The 22,556-nt window shown below is 38.8% G+C and overlaps 1 protein-coding gene across 13 annotated transcripts in view; it reads left to right on the top strand.

The window, feature by feature from the left end:
- The window catches only part of kirrel3b (kirre like nephrin family adhesion molecule 3b), a 210,009-nt gene that overhangs the window by 165,949 nt on the left and 21,504 nt on the right, over window positions 1-22,556 (top strand). For all 13 annotated transcript variants that reach the window (XM_061782385.1, XM_061782386.1, XM_061782384.1 and 10 more), the window contains 4 exons: window positions 11,737-11,842; window positions 19,199-19,347; window positions 19,457-19,584; window positions 20,799-20,925. In XM_061782385.1, the coding sequence (XP_061638369.1) occupies window positions 11,737-11,842; window positions 19,199-19,347; window positions 19,457-19,584; window positions 20,799-20,925 (510 nt within the window). The remainder of the gene's footprint in view (window positions 1-11,736; window positions 11,843-19,198; window positions 19,348-19,456; window positions 19,585-20,798; window positions 20,926-22,556) is intronic.

The raw sequence follows: 22,556 nt of genomic DNA, 5'->3' as shown, positions 1-22,556 counted from the left end.
AATGTTCTCAACTCCTGTTTCCATACCAGTGTCATACTGAGCAGAATAATGCTGTTCTGTGGGGTTGCCATAGTGACTTCCCACTACTTATGTCATGCTGTTGTTCTATAGACAGCAAACAAGTTGTGAGTGACTCAACAGCCAAGCAGCATGATCCATTTAGCCTCTGTTGCTTCAAGACATGATTAATCATAATCAATTCTCCACCACTGGATGTATTTCCTCCAGATCAAATAATTCATTATTATACTAATCTCAGGCACGTATAGTTAATAAAGTTCAACTAGTGTCGACATTCAAGGTTCCACTAATTAGTGTCAATACTGCTTCCTCGTACCATAGTATACTTTAGGAGGATAGCTGAATTAGCTTTGCATCTTTTCATTTGTGTATATATAAGAACAGAGCTATCCATCTGACATGAGCAGGATTGTCTGTACTTTGATCACCTCTCTACCGCCATCCGTCATCCGTCGATGAGAACATGCAATCTTCCTTTTAAACAGGCAAAGGATGCCCAGTGTGTAAAACACTTAGGGCCTCTTGTCAGGGAATCTTTTTCGATTGAGAACTGCTCCCGGTGAGAGGGGAGCGTAATACAAAAGGGATTTTGGATCACTCGCAGCCCTGTCAACACCATTAAGTATGACTAATAAAGCAGAAAATGCTATTTGGAGAGCCATTATGACAGACCGCTCTGTTCCTCTCAGTATGTGCATCACAAGAGGCAATCATGGCAAGAGTGGGCACTGCGTTATCTGGCCAGTTTAGGCACACACGTATAAATTATCATCTCTTGTGTTTGTATTCCTTCAGAATGCCCAACCAATTATTTTATTTCTGTCATTCAGCCACAGGGAAAAGTCTCGCCGCTCATGTACAGAGATTTCACTACACCTAATGATGCGTCTGCTCATACCATGATTGACGCCTTGCTATGAAAAGTATAATTCAACCCTGAAAATCGAAAGCGCATGAGACCTAAATTTAGAATTCTAAATTGTGCACAGTTAAAGGTCTTGGAAAGAAAAAGAAAAATCCCACAGTGTGAGAACAAAGTGAGCGACAGCGGAGACTAATTGTTGTGACTCAAATTATCTCCCACAAGGTTTAGCCTTTACACTATCCCTCTTTAACCCACTCCTCCCCCTTCTCTTTCTCCTCCTCCTCCTCCCTGCTGCACTGACTCCACAGGTAAGGTGTTCAGTACTGCTGAGCTGTATTTATTTTCTGCTAACATCCACTTCCAAATTAAGATGTGAAAATGAAACATGCCGTAATTGAACTCTGATTCAAGCGTGTTGGGTATCAATTTGCTTAATTTCCATGCTGCCTTGTTCAATTACAAGGTTTCTTGGCTCAGCAGCAAAATTTGAAGCACAAGCTGTTTTTTAACAAAAGGTTTTCGGTGTTGTTGTTTTGAACCAGTTTAATTGCTATGTTGTCCTTATGAGAGGCTCAAATTTATATTGTGGCATGACCTTTTCAAATACGGACCCGAAAAAATTAAACAAAAGCAAGACCATTCAGAAAGAACAGATATTCTGCAAGGCTTTTGAACCTGCTAAATGAATTATTAAATCTTAGTATCAAGGATCTAAATTGCACACACATTGCACTTCACAGAGATGTGATTTATTTTTTGGCTTGAAATGGTTTTCATACACGTTTGGATGCTCACAAGAATTTGATTGGTACTTCCTTGGAAAAGTATTCCCACCATAAAATTATTATTGGTGATCAAAAGTGTAACAGGAAGTTGCACCAAAAAAAAGAAAATTGTCCGACAAACCAATGCCAATGAACGTACTAGTGAGGTCATAACACTATGTCGGGAAGATAGGGCAATAAAAGTTCAAATTTGACCAGAACAACTGGACACCCTGTCAATAAAGATCTACCAGGACTTTGCAAAAGGACAAGTGCGCTGTAAATGTTGAGTGGCATGTTTACAATATAAGGGAGATAGTAGTGTATGCTAACCCTGAAGGTGAGACTAGAAATTTTATAAACAAAATTGCAATATTTATCTGCAGGACATTCACATAAACTGACCAACACACAAACAATAAAGTTTATATGACTGAAAATGTAAGCCTGTATATAGCGGAAATGGAACCCTGCTGACATCAATGGACCGGTTAATAATTTTTTGGACAACCATATTTAGTCATACAAGCAGATGTTCAAAATCAGTAGAGTAGTGTGGGATGCCAGCACGCGGGTTGTTATAAATATTTGTACCCACTAACCTGTGGACGGACCTGTGGTTGGCTACTCCCTGGGTCCACCGGTCTAGTATTGAACCATTTTGACTCTTTAGTTTCATTGTGACATTACAAATCACTCTGTTCATTTGCTTACAAACACATAATATCCACATCTACGTGTTGTTTTTTGCCCTTACATGACAATTCACTAAAATGTTATTTAAACCACAACATGAACAATATGTAATCAATTTTCCAATTGCAAAAATGTAAATCTAGATATATTTGTATTTAATGGGGAAAAAATATTGTAAATCCAAATTGATTGGAGTTAAAACCTGTCTGGGTGCACGTGTTAAATTAAAACCAAAGAACACACTTATTTATATCTTCTTGGAGTCGCTTAGTTTTTGTCTTCCTTATCCAGCTGAGAGATGATTGCACAAAGATGGAAAATAGTGTACATAGCTTGCCTGTTCTGAAATATTCTGCCCATGCAGAGTCTTCAGAGGAATTGAATTGGGCCTGATAGAGAGAGCGAGAGAGAGAGAGAGAGAGAGAGAGAGAAGCCAGTGTGAATTTCTGCGCACACTCACCTGCTCCTGGTAACACACACCACTAGGCTACGAGAGTAACATATGCATGCATCATGAATACACAAGGATGTGTCGCTCATTCTGTATGTAACCAAGACTTTCCTTAATTTTTATATATAATATATTTATACCTGTTTATGTTTTTATGTTGAAATTCAAGCAATTGATTCAAGATTTTTTTCTTGACAGGGTCTCCTCAGTAAGCCATGTTGAAAGTAAATACATTCTACTTCATCATTTTCTGAACATCCATGCTCTCATGTGTTTCCTAAGTGGTGTCTCGATGGAGTATAAATATAGGAGGGATTAATGGCGGACGCTGTAAATGGTTTTTATTAGTCTAAGTAGCTCCCTGTTGAGGGGCCGGATGCAGCATGTTACTGAAGGTAAACTTCACTCTGCAGCTTATGCTTTTCCCTCACAACATGACAAACTGATTTGTTTTATAAAATGTATCAATTGCAGAGGCTTTTGATGTCTGGCTTGGACGCATACACCCATGATTTTTGGACTCCGAGCTGCAAAGTGGAAAGATGGGGAAAGGAAATGTGTTCAATGCTTGTGGACAATGACGTGACTCACATGCATCACATAAGAATTAGTCAGTATGTGTGAGAAAAAGTAACAAAAGTATACATTGGGGGGGGGGTTATTTCCTACAAGTGTAAAAGTGCAATGTAAATACAGTATACAGTACATCGACTGTATGAGAAATGTTAATAACTCCTTTCAGTTTCATTTAAATTTTCTATATCGCTTGTCCTCATACGCGTTGCTGGCGAGCTGGAGCCAATCCCAGCCGACATTGTTGCCAATAAATCACATGGCACATGTAACAAACAACCATTCGCACTCGAGTACCCAGAGAAAACATTTACCAGCACTGGGAAAACAAAGTTTTACCTGCAGTGGTGTAGAAATGCATAAAATAATAAGACTGACATTTAATTACTTTTATATACTGTAGATACAGTAAATAAGCTAACTGAAAAAGGTCAAAACTCAGTGCAGTTCCAAACCATTGAAACTTAATCAACTAAAACTTTCTGAGAGTTTATATGTCTGTGAGGTAAAGCAACTGTTCTCTAACATGCATTGTGGTTGTCTATGACTTTATAAAAAAACTTTAATCATTGCAAAGAAGGCATTTTACAGCCAACTACTGTATGTTACGTACATTAATTTTCTATTAGGCTAGTAGTCATTAGGGTCATGGGTGAGCTGAATCTTGCAGCTGACTCCCAGGACGGGTCGCCAGCAAATCTGAGCCAATATATATATATAAAGTGTAGACGTCACTAAGCCTTCGCGAAGGCCAGGTTTAGTAAATTTGAAATCTGATTAGTTAAAAAAAGCAGCCATTGCTAATAGTTTGTCTGACTAGGGGAAAAAATAAAAAATCTAACATACCCACTACTGGAAGCTGGGCAGCCAAGACACATGATATGAAATGAAGCTAATAGACTTGGAAATCAATGAATTCAATTTCAAGTTGTAAATGTAGTTCAGTGCTTCTGATAGTGTTTAGGCCAGCAGAGAAGGCCTTACTCGCCCTAACTGCACACCACCGGTATTCGCATCATCCGAAACAATACATCTCTACATTTAGTACATTTTTAACTGAGATGTCTTCTCTCCACTTTTCATAATTTTGATTCACCTCACTTAGAGAAGTTCATCTAGATTTGTCTTGGGGTTAAACAAATTGCCATCTAAATACACAATGTGCTAAAACGACTGGGGTTTAAGGTGATGAGGTATAATTTTAAAGCCCGTTTAGACTACTGACTTGTGATTTGTCCATAGCAGTCAATTAGGTGACACTAATTATTGAGAGCAGATGAGCAACTACCTGTAATGCATGACTTCACTTATTCCCTTTAGACTAATCAGTGGAACCCACCCCTCAGTGCTTCCTTGTATAGTCAATGGACAGTTCATTAAGTGCAGCAGCTGCAAAATCTAGCAAGGTCCAATACAAGAGCTCGATAAATAATTCTGCCTCTCTGAATATCATAATGATTAGGTTGTTTAGGTGTCACCTAAAGTTGTTGTGTCTCATGAATTTATAACCACTGTAAGGAAATCTGGTAACAACTATGCCATGTCTTGCCCACTAATCACACAACGTCATAAATATTCCTCAAACGTTTTCTAGTCCAGCTGCATCCACAGAGTGTTGACCCACATCAGAAAATGCTGGCAGATGAAGGCACTGCCAGGCTTCGCTGTGTGATTGCATTGCAAAACAAACGTGTGCAATGCCATTTGTTGAGACTAATTAATAAAGGGCATGCAGATGTGCAATTGAGGAGGTTTTGGGAGCAAATTCAGCAACTGCTTGCTTCCTTGCTTAATCAAGCAGATTATGGCAAATTTGTCTGTGAGGGAATTTGAAAGTGAGATGGAGATGGAGTGCAAAGATATGGGATGTAAAGTATTGGATTCATGTCTACAACTTTAATAAATGATTATTGCAGTTCAAATATAGTATAGTCTATTTGGATTAAGACCTTTATATTAGGGTGTGTCCATTATTTTTCTTTGAATATAAAAAATATTTTAACAATCTAAAATAAAATGTTAAATAAAATACCACACAATATAGTGTGCTCGATGATAAATAAAATATGTTAATATATTGAATTACATGGTGTGGCAAAGTTTAATAGTGGCTGGAATGTCAGTTCCAGATTCTTGGTTTATAATTTGATTCCTACTGTGTGGAGTTTGCAAGTTCTCCCAGGACTTGAATGGGTTTTCCTCCAACATTCCAAAATGTGCATGGTGGGTAATTAAAGATTCTTAATTGCCCATAGGTGTGAATGTGAGTGTGTAAGGTTGATTGTTTAAATGTGCCTTGTGATTGACTGGCAACCAATCCAGGGTGCACCAGTACAGTCTCAGCCCAAAGTCAGGTAGGACGGGCTCTGGCTTCACTCACAACACAGAACAAGTGGTCTAGAAAATGGATGGATGGAGATCTTGTATCAAGCTGTCAGGTTAGATTGGTCGGTTATACGTAATAAAGTTGATAGTGAGTGCATGTCTCAAAGAATTATTGCTCCTTTTTGTTAATCTACTGATGGAAATCAAATTGATGAGTTGCTTTATGGGGGAAGGCCTTACGATCAATATGTTTGACCATGTGGTTGTTTCCTGAAATAGCAGGCCCAGGCATCCATATGACAGTGTGATCGTATTGTTTAGGCTGGACGCAACAAGCCAGATGGTCCACAAACATCTCTACCACTCTCACATCTGAGTCTGGTCCTACTTGAGAACATGTCTGCGGTGTCCTGAAGAGACTGTGACTAGGACTTTAAGAACGAACAATCAATGTTTGCACTATTTATCGGAAAAGAGAGTGAAGTTGGAGGATCTCCCAACAAAGTCATCTGGTATTCACTTAAAATTGACTGATTAGCCCACCTCTGATCATTTATGCAATCTATGCAATCATCTGTTTCCCGCTCATCTTTCTGCACATCATTGTGACACTATGCCCTTGCACAATGCAAAACGACCCTGTCTAGAAATAAGCAAAATTTTCTCAAATTTTTTTTTTTTTTTCTTATTTTGAGCAACAAAAAAAACCATCTGTCAATGGGGTGAGCAAAATTTGCTTGGCTAGAATTCTTAAAACGAGTTCATAAGTGTAGCGCCTTTAAGACAGTAACAAGTCTTAGAATTAGCTTATTACAAGCAAGAATTTTAAGACATATTTGCTTAAAATAAGTGGCATTGTCTCACGATTAAATAATGTTTTACTTTAAGAACTTACATCTCACTTACGACTTTAGTTACACCATTCAGAAATTAGGGCACATATGCGACCAAATTAGTCGCACTCTAGAGTGGTGTCTCGTCCTCCCAACCCCCCACACCCACCCAAAAAAATAATAATCACATGGCGGATTTCCAGCACCACGCCAGAGGACTAAGCCATGTGTCCAAAGACGGAGATTGCTCATACTTTATGCGTGCCTGCTAATGTTTGTGCGTCTCAGATGCAGGATGCACATCAAACAAGATCCCTGCTTATAGTGGAAAAAAGTTTTAAAGTGATCTATCTTTCATGTTTGTACGTCACATAAACCTACCATTTGAACAGGGATGTGTAGACTTTTTATATTCACTGTAGCTTCCCTTCACCTTTTGTGTTAATAGTTCCCTATAATTACTCTCTGTGTTGCTTGTGTGAACAGAAAGTTTATTTTTTCCTAATTGTATGAATAATTTTGGTGATGGGTGCCCGTTTTGGGCTTGAGTACCTGCGATTTACGCTTCTGTTCTGGATTTTATGAAAACCCTTGTGCAACCCATGATTCTTGCTTGTTACTAGCAATGATATCCTAAAATTTGCAATATTTTCTTAAGAAAAAGTGAGATATTCTTTCCTGCATTTGGGACATTTATTTTAATGCAAAATTTGCTTATCAAGATTATTTTTCTTTTCAGGCTTAAAATAATAATTTCCTATACACAAGTCTTTTTTGACTTTCTTAGAACATATTTTTGCCACGCAACTCTTCGTTTGATGAATCTAAGAAATCAACACTCAATTATTGATGTGCTGTCGCGTTCACAGTGTACCACCCTCTCTGCAAGTCATGCCTTTATACATTACAATTCCCAATTGAGTTTTCTATTAAGTCAATGCCTGTCATGTATAGAAGGTCAAAGGTTAAAAAAATCTTGTTGGAAGACTTTTTGACAGCTCTCATGACTGTCAAAATGTATTGGGTTCTTTTAGGATAAAATCGTTGACTTTGCCTCCGATGTAAAGTTATGATGGCACCACCCCTTCCTGATAGGTCTTTTTATGGGTCAGCTTCAGTCATTGGAATAGAAGATGAATTAGTGGCTGCATTGGTTGTAATGTGCATGTGTGTCGTCGGAAGTCTCTTGGCAGCTGGACCAGAAGAGTAAAAAAAAAAGGGATTGGCATGAATGAAAAGTGCAGTGTTGAATGCTTTGTAGAATTTGCTGTGTACTGGCTTTGACATTAGCGTGTCTATTAGCAAAGGCGCCATCTCCCCCAACTCTTTAATGTCTGCCTTGCTGCTCTTCATCTTCTGGCTGGATTTTTATTACAGGCCTCTCCAGTGCCGCATCTGTCATTTTCGCCTTTGAGGTTCCCGCTGCCCACATTTTTGTCCACGCAATTAACCACTTGCATGGCTAAAAACACCCAATGGGCCGACTAACATCACAGCTCCAAGTGTAGATTGCTTTGACACACACCCACAAGCCCTGTAACAGGCACACATACTCATCGAAAAAGACTATACAGAGAAATTACACCAATGCACTTAGCATATCATTACCAAAAGAGATTTGTTTGTTGTGGTTTACGGCAGACTCATTTCTAACTTAGCACAGTTAAGGTGTAATAAATGCTTGGAAATACATAAGAGTGACAAGAATTAAGAGAGTCTTTTTTTAGAAATGTAAGGGATTGTATTTCGTGTGAACCCGAGGGATTTGATGTTTTTTTTCTTCACAGACACATCATTTAAAAAACTATCAACTGTATATGTCTGTCCTATGTTGGCCCTGAAGTGCAAAACACAACAGCAAATAACTAATCACAAATAACTAAACACAACAGCAAATAAAAAAACACAACACAACTAATCACTACAACAAATAAAAAAACACAACAACAGATAACTAATCACAACAACGAATAACTAAACACAACAGCGGATCAAAAAACACAATTGCAAATAACTAAACACAACAGCAAATAAAAAAACATTAAAAAAAATAAATAAAAAGGCAATTAAGATACCGGAAAGGGTAGGTATTGGTGGGGAATAAGACTCATCGCTGATTGAGCAAGCCTATAAGAAGAGGTAGTTACTGGTGGGGGAGTCCGCTCCTCAGAAATGTGTGGCAGACGCTCTAACCAGTCTTCCACCGTGCTGCCCCTTTTTAAATATATATTATTAAATATAGATTTGCAAATCATTGTATTCTGTTTTATTCATGTTTATCACAACGGCCCAACTTCATTGGAATTGGGGTTGCATTTGCAATGTGACATTGTGTGGAGTGGAACATTTCATCTGGTTCAGTTGACAACAGATTCGACATCAGACATTCAAGTTTGCAGAAATACAGTCACTGGTGGCGTTCATGAAAAGTTCTTAAAATATTAGATCCCAGTCAAGTCGAGTGAAGACTGTGGTTAGTGAACCCGTGTTTGCAGTGGCGTTTCGCCGCCTGTGGGTGTCGCTAGTACCCGTCCATTGTCCCGGTCTGTCTAGGAGGTGTCGTGGCACGTAGCAGGGAGGCTGGTGGTGGAAGTTAATTAATTTAGCGTTCTGGTACAAAACCAGGATTCTTCGGTCTCCGCTTTAATGCTCCTGGTGCTGGTAATTCACTTAGCGTCAGCGTGCAAAACCAGAAATCTGTGTCTCACTTTGATCCTCCTGGCTTGTAATTCACTTTGTGTCTATGTATGCGAAGTTGAATCTTGCCACTCCGTGGTCGTCTACCTCGGCGAGGAGAGCGCCGGTATCCCGAGACTGGGGTGCTGGGTGTCATCTTTTAATGGCTTGTCCGTTACACTGTCTATTACTTAGAAAAACTGGCATGATACTATGTTGAAATGCTATCTGCCTAACTTTAGGTTCGGGGTTTGAGTTTGCATGGTCTCCATGCCTGTGTGGATTTTACTCCCACGTTCCAAAAACAAGCTTGTTACGTTCATTGAAGACTTTAAATTGTCTAAAGGTGTGAATGTGAATGCTTATTTGTCTGTGTGGTCTCCTACAATTAGCTGTTGACCAGTCCAGGGTCTACCCCACCGGTCGCTCAAAGTCAACTGAGATAGGCTCCAGCTCACCTGAGAGCCTAATGAGGGCTAAAGAAAATGGATGGATAGATATTATGTGCAAGTGTTTATTTTTAGCGTGTCGGTCATGTTTATTGGGAGTCTTGAGGCAGGACTTCACTGCAGTAGTAGGCACATCTACACAAACATGCATTCTCCAATTTGAATCTAACGCCGTGCTTATTTTTGGGATCATTTCCTGCAAAATTCTCACTAGAGCACATTGAGCTGGACCACTTCTTCCTCTTGGGCTTTGTGACAGCTGAGCAAGCGGCAAACATCTGCACTGCCGCAGGGCAAAAATCAGTTTCCCTCCACATTAAAACCACCCCCATTTGCAGCCATACACACAGTTCTGTTTGGCTGCATAACAGAAATGTTTGTCTGTTGTCTGACTGCTCTTCATCCCCGTCCAAGTACAGTCCCTTGTTATTACATTAGAAGTGTTGAACATAGAGAGCAAAAACACAGCACACATATGAAACAGATGGCAGCACAAGCATCAACACCAAAAACCATCCCTTACCCAAATGACTAATCTACTGTCCCTGATGCTATAACAGAACACCACAAGAACTACAGATGGCAAAAAGGTAATGATGTTGTAGAGGTGGGTGGAGTAAATACAGTAAATGCTTCCGCACATATTTTGTCCTGTTTATTTCATTCTCTTAATTCAGGCAACATTGGAATCAAATACATTGTATACAAATGTTCTTTGAATTCCACCTTGTATATGAGCAAAACACTAGACTGTGCAAAATATAGGTCATAAGAAAAAAAAGAGGATCCAAAAACATGCTCCATTGATCCACAATGTACATGTCAGTTGTTTCTAACGCTTTCCATTGGCATAATAATTAAAAAAAATAAATAAATACGTTTCCAAAACAGCAAAGTATATACATCAACAACGAGGTCAAATTACCTTTTCATAGATAAAACGCAACACACATAGCAAAAAAGAAAGAGAAAAAAAAGACTGCATCTGGTTGGAATACTCGCAAAACTGCTTCACTCACTTGAAAATTCCCTGCGTGTGGGTCTACAGAGTAAATAGCGGTGTTTCTTTTTTTCTCACAGGAGACAGCATTGAAATGGAAATGAGCATGCACCTTCAAAAGAAACCCACCTTTCTCAATTAGGATAAATGAAGATGTTTATTACATTTCCATAATCTGAATGCTTATTATGTTTATCTGATGTTTCTCATTGTTATATTTGTAGTGGATCACACCATGGTCTCCCTCAGTGTTCTTTTTTTCCCCTTACAAATTGTTGTTTACTCAAACTCATTATGAAGTTTAGTTTTACTTTGACTTTGTTCTCGTAATATTCGAATAATGATAGGGTATAAAAGGTAGCACTTCTTCCTAAATACATGACTTCAGTCTGTTTACGAGTTAACCCGGGTGGGAGGAATTTTAAAATATGACATCAAATTCATATACAGGCTTAATATGGGGGTATGAAAGAGAATATGCTACAGTAGCTACAAAAACATCTAACAAAGATTCAGATTAGCACACGGCGAAACATTTTTGCAATATTTTTTGTGTCATTGTGACCTGGAATAAACTAATTATTACATTATCTTAAAATTTGAGTATTTTAGGGCCACACTAAATAAATTAAAGTTCATATGATTATTTGTAATTTTCAAAGAAAAATTTTAATATTTCACAGAAAATAAATAATATTATGATGATTTTGTGTATTGTTCTTATTTCTCTCCTTGTAAGAATGTTGTTTATTCATTTTAATATTGCAACTTAATTGTCATATAATTACTTCATTCTAATATGATGATAAAACACAGTAAACAATCCAATGTGTTTCTTGGAATAGCATGATTTTATTTTTTTTATTTTATAACTTCTTTTCGCATTGTTTTCCCTTTTTTTCTAGTGTGGCCCTCACACCCCTTCGTGTTTATATGAATTTCATATTTTATGTATTTATTTCTAGAAGCGAGCAGCCAATGAGAACACACAGAATGTAGCATCTCTTTCGTTTCACTACAGGATGTGTTCAATATAGTATGAATGACTCTTATGTCTTGTTTGTGTCTGTGCTCTCTTTTTAGATCTGCCTCTTGTCAATCTCTCAGTGGCGCCTCAGCCAGTTCTTGAGGGAAACCTTGTGAGATTCCACTGCTCTGTAAAGGCCAACCCTCCTGTCACACTATACAGGTGAGGTCATTTTCCCCACCGAATAGGTATTTAATATACACTGCTTGGTAGCTAAAGCAAAAGGTGAGCATGGAAGCTTCCTTTGGAATCCCTCCGAGCTCACTTTACTTACATTTCGATATGCTTCGCAGACAGTTAATCAGGTACAAGTACTGCACAAGCTAATGAGGTTCAACAGAAGAGTTGTACTGTATCTCAATATCTGGCTTTACAAACATGATAATGCAGAGTAATGACTGATACTGTCACTGTTAAATAGATGTTAATTTATTATTGTTTGTTGATTATGCTGAGAGGTATTAATATTTAAGTTAGGTCATTCAGCTACAGTGATTTTAATGAATACCTTTCTGACAGTGTCAATCAAAACCAAACATAACCGTATTGTCTTTGTACAGGCTACAGCCGCTATAAATTATAAAAAAATGTTTTGATGCAGTTCTTATATTGGATGGCAGAAGGTAGCTGCTGAACTATAAAAATAGAAGTTTAGACCTCACAAACTCGTGAAGGGAAGTCTTGTCATGTCTCACTGGGTTGCAGTCGAACAATCTTGTGATTGGTTGTGCAGCTTTTTGCTTTGTGGTCAAGATCTCAAGATTACAGCTATTTTGTTTTTGTTGAAAGATTGGTTTGTGTTCAAGTGTATTGTATGATGACAGGTTTCCCCCTTGGGGTTGTGCTTGTGTTGTGTACACTGGTAAACAGGAGATGGATACACAGCATCTACTACAGTATGTGATTACATTTTTATAGCACTCATTGTTTTATTTTCAGCATCTAATAGTTTCAGATGTTGTTCATCCCTCTATTTCTTAACCTTTGGATATGCTTGTCATGAGTTACACAACAAAATGGACATTAATTGCTCTCATACATTATTGTGCGGGGCTCTAAAAGTGCAATGCCAAACTGATTTGTCCAGAAATATGTTTTCCTGTGTGGGAGTTTTGTTTAAAAAAAAATATGGTGGAAAATAAATGGAATAAAATCGATAGCAAAAGGATTTGGCCGGCCATGAATCGTCTAATGGTACTGGGAAATGAAATGGATGTACAACACACTCACAGGTGGCATGACAGAGATGTTGCCTTTTTTGATGGATTCTGGCGTTTTGAAAAAGAGTGTGGTAATGGTAGTGGTGGTGGGGCATTGATATTGGATTTGTATTTGATTGTGTGGGTGCACAGTAGAGACAGGGTGCCTAGTGCACCTGCAAAGAGATTTCACCTCTATTGTTATGTGACTGGATCAATGCTTGAAGGACAATTCTCCCCGGATATCAAGAGCTAAGCTTTACTTCTTTTTTATATGCCTCTGGACCAGCAACATCCATGGCTGGAGACATTATGCTCTTGGGTTGTCTGTCTGTACCTTCCACGACAACAACCTTAATTAAATCCTTAAAAATGTACTGCTGTGGAATCTCTAGTAAAATGAAAGACAAATAACGTGACAGGCTTCCAAGTTGCTCTCATCTCAAAATAAATAAACCATTGTAAATTAAGTAAACTGACCTAATTTGTTTAAGAGTCAGCAAAATTCCTAATGGCCAGGGCGTAGTCCAACTTAGTCCTCAGTCAGCTTGGCTAGGGTCCTTCCTTGCTGTGAACTTGACAAGAATAAGAAGTTCAGAAAATGGATGGAACTTTGCTGCTATTTTTAGAATTAGAAATTATTAGAAATTCCATATTAACAAAACCCCATTTCCATTTATTTCAAAACGTATGTCAGTTTTCTACTAATCATAAATACAAATCTTACGTTAGGAATGATCCTATTACTCAAATATTACTAACACATTTTAACCGTAGGGTCCATCTTACCCTAGGGAAATTAATTAATTGATAATTAATTATCTTAAAATGATTAACCCTATTGGCTTTGGTAATTATATGACCTTTCCTTTAGCACCACCATCAGGTCAAACTTACAGTTATAGAGTTAGTGTATAGTGTAAATGTTTCATACAAATCTTCTCTAATTTAGAGTGCAAATTCATGACTCTCAAAGAATATACCATATTGATTGATGTTGATGACCCCACCCTTTCCTCTCATACATTTATGTATTCAATTATATTTGACTGTGCATCAGATGCGGCCCCTATTTTGATCCCGTATTTGGCAGGTTTTCTTGGCATACATTGTCGGTATATACAGTGGCCGCGAAACAAAACTAAGCACTCATTGAGCGTCAGGTGGGGGCCTGGATTGTTCAGTGGGGGTAATCGCTTCACCCACTTGTACCACACATCCCTTATTGCCACGTTTGTCAGATTATCGTTGGGCCTACCGTGTTTGGTTGTCATCGAAGTGTATGGCATGGGACCAAACTTAAAATGTCTTCAGCGATATGGTGGCCAGAAATATTGCCCTTCCACTCTCAACAAAGGCTTGCTGTCACTTCACCTTTTGATGTTTAAAGTGTTGCTATTATGAACAAACCAATATACAGTAGACATCCAAGTGAACTACATCCAAGTCTTTTCAACTGTCCCTATATACCCGCAATATGTTCAATCGGTGGTGTTAGGAAGAATTCTAATGTTGACTTGATGTCGTCAACAGTAAGTATACTCTGCTGTTAAAATGGGGAACAGGCCCATATTATCTTTCCATTTTTGGAAGGGATCGTGTCTGCAAGTGGTTAAGAGACAACAGGAGGGTCAACACATTAATTCTCATCAGATTCTCATTATCTCAAAATCAGGGTCTCCCTCCATACGATCTTTGTCTTAGACATATTCTCCTCTATGTCCCTTTCAGTGTCAAAGAGCTGTTTCAAAACCTCCCAGAGGACATTTTCAAGTGAGAATGTGCATATTTACAGAATACACAGAGCACAATGAGGAAGGATTTGGACAGAGAGCTCCCGTGAAAGGATTCATATGTTTGCTCCTCCCTTAATTTCATCAACTACCAATAATTATTTTTTGAATGATAAACATTGAGTTGGGTCAAATTGACCCCAATGAAGTGAGCACCTTAGCAAAATGACTGTTAAGTTAGGGTACATGACACAACACTGAGCTGAGATTTGAAACATCATTGGGGGATCTTGGTACATAATTGCCAGTAGTCTGTAAAAACTTGGTTCAAGTCAGAATGTTCCAATTCTGCTGCAGACTAAAAGTACTGTAGAGTATATCAATTAGAAGCTTTTTTCCTGACTTTTTTTTCGAAACTGCTTTCTGAGCACCGTTGTGGTGTTTGAGCAAGGCACTCAACCCCAAACTGCTTGGGGGTTTTCTACTGTTGCACGGCCACTCCCTTGGCTGTCACTCTGAACAGAAGAAGTGGTGCAGATGGAAGAGTGCTCTGGTGCATGTATGATAAGACCTTGTTCAGTCAATTCAGTGCATTAAATCATATTGAGAAAAGGCACATCATTTCTAGAAAGAAATTAGTCACCATACAACCACGTACCAAGTTCAAAGTTCAGCTTCAGTTTTACAGGGGGACTTCCTGTTTCGTTTTCTTCTTCGACTTCTTTGACCCTTTCTTAGCCTTTACTGTGTTTATTGTTTTATTTAACAACAACCTGAAAATGTTGTTGCTTTTAGTTAAAGTACAGTAAGTGTTGTCACCTCTCTCCCCTTCGATGTTGCTGTGGTGTCTAGCTTTTTGTGACTGACACAAGAATATTCAATGATATCCAGACAGACTAATGACTTTTGATACTTCAAGGTTAGCCACTCGCTCCCTCACTGCTAGAACTCCTCATTCAAAGTCTCCTGCTTAGATTTATCTTCAGTTTATATAAGCACTTCACCATTCTATACGCTATTGGCGTTTGGAGGTGGATGGCAGAGTGGCGATTTTTTTTGGGCCCATAATGCACGCCTGAAAGGTTTTGACTCGGCAGAGCCCCCCGCAAATTCACGCTCTGGAGAGAGAGAGCACTAGAGGAGGGCAGGAAGCTGATCAAGCATTGTGGGGCTATTATTCAGTGTTAATACACTCTGTCTACCCCAGATCAGATAAAGCACAAGGACAGAGTAGTTCTTAGATGAATGCCCTCTTTGCCATCCCTGGGAGAGCCATCCATTCCCAGTGTGCACTGCACCACTTTGCAACCCTCCACATCAACAGATACTTGAAACAAGTGTCCAAGATAATGCCGACAGTAGGGACATATAATTGTGGTTTCTGATAACTAACACCACTTGGGATCTCCCATGACTCTAAGTGTAAACATTAAGACTTAAGAAATGCTGTAAATAATGTAATGAACTCTTCAGATTCACAATATTTCTCATATTCATTTGCTAAGGCAACAAAAAATTAAGACAACATGGACTCCTTTGGTTACAGGCTGCATCATTAAGTACTTGGCCTTGGCTTTTTCAAACTAATGATGGATGTGGGTTCATCGAGGTAATTAAACTTGAGACCATGTAACGAGATGTGAATATTATGAAATGGATTTATAAAAGACAGATGATTGGAGTAATCGACCTTAAAAGAATGCTAAAACAGTCAAGTGGGAAAGAGCAAAAGGCAGGTGTGTTGGGGATGTGTTCATTAGTATCGTATTGGTAGAAGAGCCGGTTGGGATGCAATCCAGTGATGAAACCTCTCATGAAGAAACAAGGCATTTTTTCAGACATAAACAAGAAGCCACTAGAGACTGGAGAGAGTGGCAAACAAAGAAAATTAGGTGCCATGTCTGCTGCATAGATCTGTGCACCAAAGCGTCAACAAAGCTCCTTATTTGCATGCCCCTCTTTGGATTATTCAACTGGTTCAAATCCTGATGAGTTGTTCAACTAAAATGATTTTGATTGACCCCATTAGTATCGGACCTTTCCTGGTTGCAAATAAAGCTGTTTGTTACAGTTTTTTTCCCCCACTCCTTTTTACCATTGACATATACTGTCGGTGGACTATAATTTAACACTAACATCTGATGAGGTGTTCCTAAATTTGGATGTGTAGAATAATGTTTTTGCATGTCTTTGGAAATCATTCAAAACAGTGTAAGAGTCTTGTTTACCAGATAGTCAGACTGCTGTATTATTTTTCACTCCCTGAATGACGCTGTTATTGTCAAAACATTGTATAACAACACAGTGATATACCCAGAGTCCTGTGTGTTGAAAGAAGACAATACGAGTGGGTTTAATAAATAAATATACACAGACTGACCTGCCTGCTCCATATGACTCAATGCATTTCTTTGTCATAACCACTTGTCTAAAGCGGACATTTTTGAAGGGGTGGCAACCTCAAGTTCTTCCACACCAAATTCATTCAATCATGCCTTTCGTGGATGTTGCTTGCTGGAACAAGAAAAGTCCTACCCAAAGTCTTTCAACAAAGTAGGAACCAAACAATTCTCATAAATGTCCTGCTAAACTTAGAATTGAGTTTCAGGGGGAGCCAAGGGGCGATAGCCTGACCACTGATAAAATAATATTTAACTATCCAACGTGTGTCCTCTTTTGCCCATGCAGCACAATTCTTGGTCCAATCTGTAACCCTGAAAATTTTTGTAATTTTATTTTGTTAACCAAAAGAGGGCTAATTCAGCCAAATTTCCCCTCAAAGACGTCAAAGCATCGAGAAAAACTGAAGATGCTGTGATCATGGTGAATTTTACCATATAAAGAAATACCATATACACAATATGTTTTAAAAGACAAATAGTTGAAATCTCCACTGTGACTACCAAACAGATCTCAACAAATTTCTGTTCCCACAAGAATTCCTAAACTTCCTACTCTGAGTAATATGCACCGAGATTGAAACCACTGCTGTCATCACCAATGAAGCCATCATCTCCATCATCATCCTTATCACTGTCATTATTGTCTCCTATGTAATTAAATCGTATCATCTTTATCATCATTGTCATTTTAAATGGCAGCAAGATGATACACATTTAGGAATGCAGAATGAATCAGCTCTTGATCACTGACATTATGGTTCTCATTGTTTTAATCACTCAGTGTCTCCGATAGACACATTTCTTTTTGTTGCAAATTTGCTTCTCTATTTATTAGACTTTAGAGATACAACATATTTATACTTGCAAAGCCTGTATTTCCCAAAGCATTCCAGAGTACCCCATATGTGCACCCTTATACATGCAGACACAGTGTTACTGCAGTGGTTGCTATTAATTGCCAAGATTGGCCCTGATATTTCTTCAAAACCAGAACATAACTGACTAGATTCCCCCCACAAAAAAAAAAAAAATCCTGTGAAGTTCAATTAACATTCAGATGCACTTTAGTTAGTGATAGAACGAGGTCATCTTTTCACATTTAAATGATAGCATTCAAATCAAGCATGGCCCCACTTTTGTCATGGAGAACAAATGAATTTCCTCTGCTGTGAAATTCCTGCTTCTCAGTATTGGCAGGAATACACGTAATGCTACGGATACAGGACGCTGGTGCCATTGTTGTTGTTTGCAACTAGCAAGTCGGTATGTGTGCACAACTCCATTGTGTAGGATCAATTTCATATAAAATTAACAATAGAAATGGAACTCATCTGTTTTGGAGTCAAAATTGTTGCCATAAAAGCTGGCAATGAGTAAAATTCCAACATTTTAACTGTTACGTGGCGAAAGACAACGTGATTAAAAACAGTATGAGCTGGTGATAACCGCAGACTTAAATATAACTCTATCCCCACCTATGCCCAATTTTTCGTACATCACGTTAGACCAGCGGTCTCCCGACTTGGACATGGTGCCAGCAGGTTTAAGTTTAGATCGACTGTCAGGGCTCATTTTCGTGACTAGCGCAAATCTAGCACTCGCTTGGCGTAACTTTGCGAGGAGGCGGGCTTGACCTGGTTTTGGTAATTTCGTGGACCAGCGTACCTCCAGCACATTTAAAATGGGACCTTTGTGCTAGTGTGGGTGTCAGTACTACAAAATTCTAATATTAGCTGTCACTTAGACAGAATAACATTAGATGTCTTGCATCATCATAGGTGGAGGTCAATAGCAATCGATCAATCAAACCTTATTAATACACAGCTTTTCTGACAAAGAAAATGCTACTCAAAGTGCTTTACATGGATTAAAATAAATCCCTCCTGCCTTTCGTCCACAAGGAACCACTCACACACAATTAAAAAAAATTAAAAATGATTATTTTTTTTTTCTAAAGCACTTTCTCCCTAGCTTTTATGGAAAACGCTCAATTGGTTCATAGCTGCCAGGGATGTTGCCGTAGCATGCACAGCACTAAAAAAACAACTGCCCCTTTCACATGAAGAAAGAGAACCATTCATTTGAAGAGGAAGGAAAAAATATCTTATCTCTAGCTTAATGCCTTTCCCTACTTTTTATCTCCATTTCCCCATTCCCCGCCATCCTTCCAAATCCTCTCACCAGGTGGGCAAAAGGAGGAAGTATAATAAAGGAGGTCTCCGGCGACACATACGAGGTGATTGTGGACCACTCCTTCTTCACAGAGCCCGTTTCCTGTGCAGTAACCAACCAACTCGGCAGCACCAACGTTAGCCGTAATGTCGATGTCTACTGTGAGTGTTACCTTGAGAAAATGTTATTCTGTTAGTGCACAACAATGGCTTTTCACCGTCTTCTCTCACTATGCCTGATCATATTGTCCATGATGTTTGTCTCAAAAAGTTGGGCCTCGCATGGCTGCAGAGCCTCAGTCCTTGCAGGTGGACCTTGGATCCGATGCCGTGTTCAACTGTGCCTGGACAGGAAATCCCTCTCTTACAATAGTGTGGATGAAGAGGGGTTCTGGAGTGGTTAGTGTTTTTTCTAGTCAAGCACAATCCATTACAAAAATCTGGGAAACCTCTTGGTTTTGTTATGGTGATGTACTATGTACTATTTTTACCCCACATAGAAAATAATGGAAGTAGAAACAAATAGTCAAATGGGTGCCATCATAAAACTTCTACTTGAGCCCAAAGTGTGGAAACAAGCGAGCGTCCATAAAGACAATACAACCATTCTCATTCATGGTGGCAGTTCTTCATACATTTGTCAATTAGTGTGCAGATCCGTGTATGGGCCGCATGCAACGGACACCTTACCGAATGCAAAAAACTCCCCACCCCACCACGTCGACAAAGTAACCAATTATATGACACTTATCAGAAGCCAACGATGTGAGTTAATGCTAACCTGTGCATTTAACAAAACTCGGTTTACATTTTGGCTTTGACGTAATAATGTTTAAGACACAGTCTGGTTGTAGCTGGAAAATGAGTGTCAGGTCAATTAATATGTAAATTTGAAAATTCAACAAATTATAAAATTAGCTCACTCGTAGACATATTTTTGGAAACAGGCAGATAACAAAAATATTTACTCTGTTTGCAAGCTATTCAAGCGTCAGTTTTCCATAATATGTCTCCTTTGAGACAGGCCCTTTTTGAATGAGTGTTGCAAAAAAGCCAAAGAAAGAACAAGTGCAGAGTTAATCATTTGATGCTATCTGGGCTGAGGCCAAAAATGACATTTCACAAACATTCCAGTCAAATTCAAATCACACAACCTCAGGGGTGTTTGACTATAGATGGTCCACTGTTTAAGAAATATACTGAAACTTGTCAATGTTTATTCTATATTATTGCCCATGACATCATCATTGTTTTGTACAAGAAATTGAGGTTGTTCATCAAATCTCTTTGGTGACCTCCTTTAACATGCTATTTATAGGTTTGAGCCCCAATTCCAACTCATTCCACCTCTCTTTCTCATCATGGAAGGCCAACGTCAACCCCGTTATACCACTGAGCTCAGAACCCAAATTGGATTTTAATAATTGAGAAGCGGTGCCCTTTATAGTATCCAATGGTCCACATGCTGCAATGTTTTTTCCCCTCTTTGTAATTTTCCTTTATTACTATTTCATATTTTAAAGTGTATTGTGTATTGAATATCACTTTTATATATATATATATATATATATATATATATATATATTTCCTTTTTTTTTTCGTATTTCCCACAGGTTCTTAGCAATGAGAATCTTCTAACACTGAAATCCGTGCGGCAGGAGGATGCTGGGAAATATGTTTGTCGTGCTGTGGTCCCAAGAGTTGCCGCAGGCGAGAAGGAAGTTTCTCTCACTGTCAATGGTAAGCTGTATGCAGTATTTGGATACATCATCAAGAAATAGGGCAGTGCAAAGTTGTTGAATAAACATCCATACAGACGTGACTCTCAAGGTTTATAGGTCAACTGCAAAAGGAATAGCAATTTGTCACAGGAGTCAGTTTGATGCAGACCAAGTGACCAGAAAAGCCTATCACATTTATTGAATATAGTGTCTACTTACCTGGCGTACTGAAATAATATTGACTCTAACCTGCACAACTGAATTGAAAAAGAAACAAATATGTCAAAAGGGTTATATAGAACACTTTTAAATATGATTGCGCATTCTAAAAATAATACTTTGTTGAAGCACCTTTTAATTTTCCAGACTTGCAGGGGCATTCCAAATTTGTCAGATTATGGTCACCCCCCAGATTTTAAATGGATTTAGTTCTGATGCTCTTGCTGGGCCTTTGCAAAACTATCCCCAGCCCCGCAATTTTGCTATCCCTGTATGTTTATCTTAGGTTTGGGTTCACTGTAGTCAAATGATAAATAGCCTGGCCATAAATGAAGACAATTTCCAAGACTTGTTTGCATCTTTCATTCGTTACAATCCGCATAAATCACACGGATGCGGCTTTTTCTGAGGCACTGACTGACTAATGATTATTAGCCTTCGTGGGAGACCTGGCAACCCTCAAACAAATGACTTCATTAGTGCTGCTTGATATTCTGAGACCACTGGACTGTGCCACTGACTCTTAGGTGTCTCTTATTTGTCAGGTGTCCATGCAAAAGCAGTCTGGGATGATAATAACCCCACGGGCTGGGCTTATGCCACTGTTTTTTATGTTGTTTTTTTTGTCTTGCAACATATGTGTGCTTAACGCTAACAATGTACCATTGTACATTTTGAAAGCTAACAAAAGAGTTTGCCTGTAAGCAACTATGTGCTGATTTGGGGATGAAAATACATCAAGAAGAACACAGGGTGTTTGAGGGTTTTTCTTTTCAAAACCCAGACGTTAACTTTGCATATCAGAAGGAATGGGATACCAGAATTCCCCCCCTAGCACCACATCAAAACCATGACTTTCTATGAACCGCTATGAATGTAGTTGGAACTGAAGGCAGAAGAGACGTCAGGCAAAGTCATGCCTAATTCCATTGTTTTCACTTCATTGAAATCTACGAGCGGCCTTCCTTTCTACAGCCTCAATAAGTAAACAGAATACATGATGAGAAGAAGAAGAAGGCAGATGGATTGTTTTAATTAGGATTATAATGCAACACAACTCCAAGCGTCCTCGGGAACCACGCAACAAGCAGCAGATTATTTTTATGTTGTCTCTGCAAAGTGTGCTCGAGCGAGATCTGAATGCCTTGTCTTTTTTTCTACGCTCTGCTGTTTACCTCCGTCTTGCCTGAATTGGTATTTGATATTCAAAAGCCTCCCACGTTATTTTTTTTGCCCTCCTGAATAATTGACATTCATTTCCCAAACCACGGGGCATTTCAGGTAATTTTTAGTTAGCGCTGGAGCTGAATCTGATTGTCCAACCTGTAAAAGTGTAAACTCTGTGCTTGTGTCCATACAGTAGCCCTGTGACAGTGTTGCTACTGTGGTTATGGACAAGCAGCTCTAAAAAGCCTATAAAACTAGTATAGT

This window comes from Phyllopteryx taeniolatus, chromosome 8 (assembly GCF_024500385.1).
Source record: "Phyllopteryx taeniolatus isolate TA_2022b chromosome 8, UOR_Ptae_1.2, whole genome shotgun sequence".
NCBI classification, from domain to species: Eukaryota; Metazoa; Chordata; class Actinopteri; order Syngnathiformes; family Syngnathidae; genus Phyllopteryx; species Phyllopteryx taeniolatus.
The sequence above is the reverse complement of the archived record's forward strand: the minus strand, read 5'-3'. Positions and strand labels throughout refer to the sequence as shown.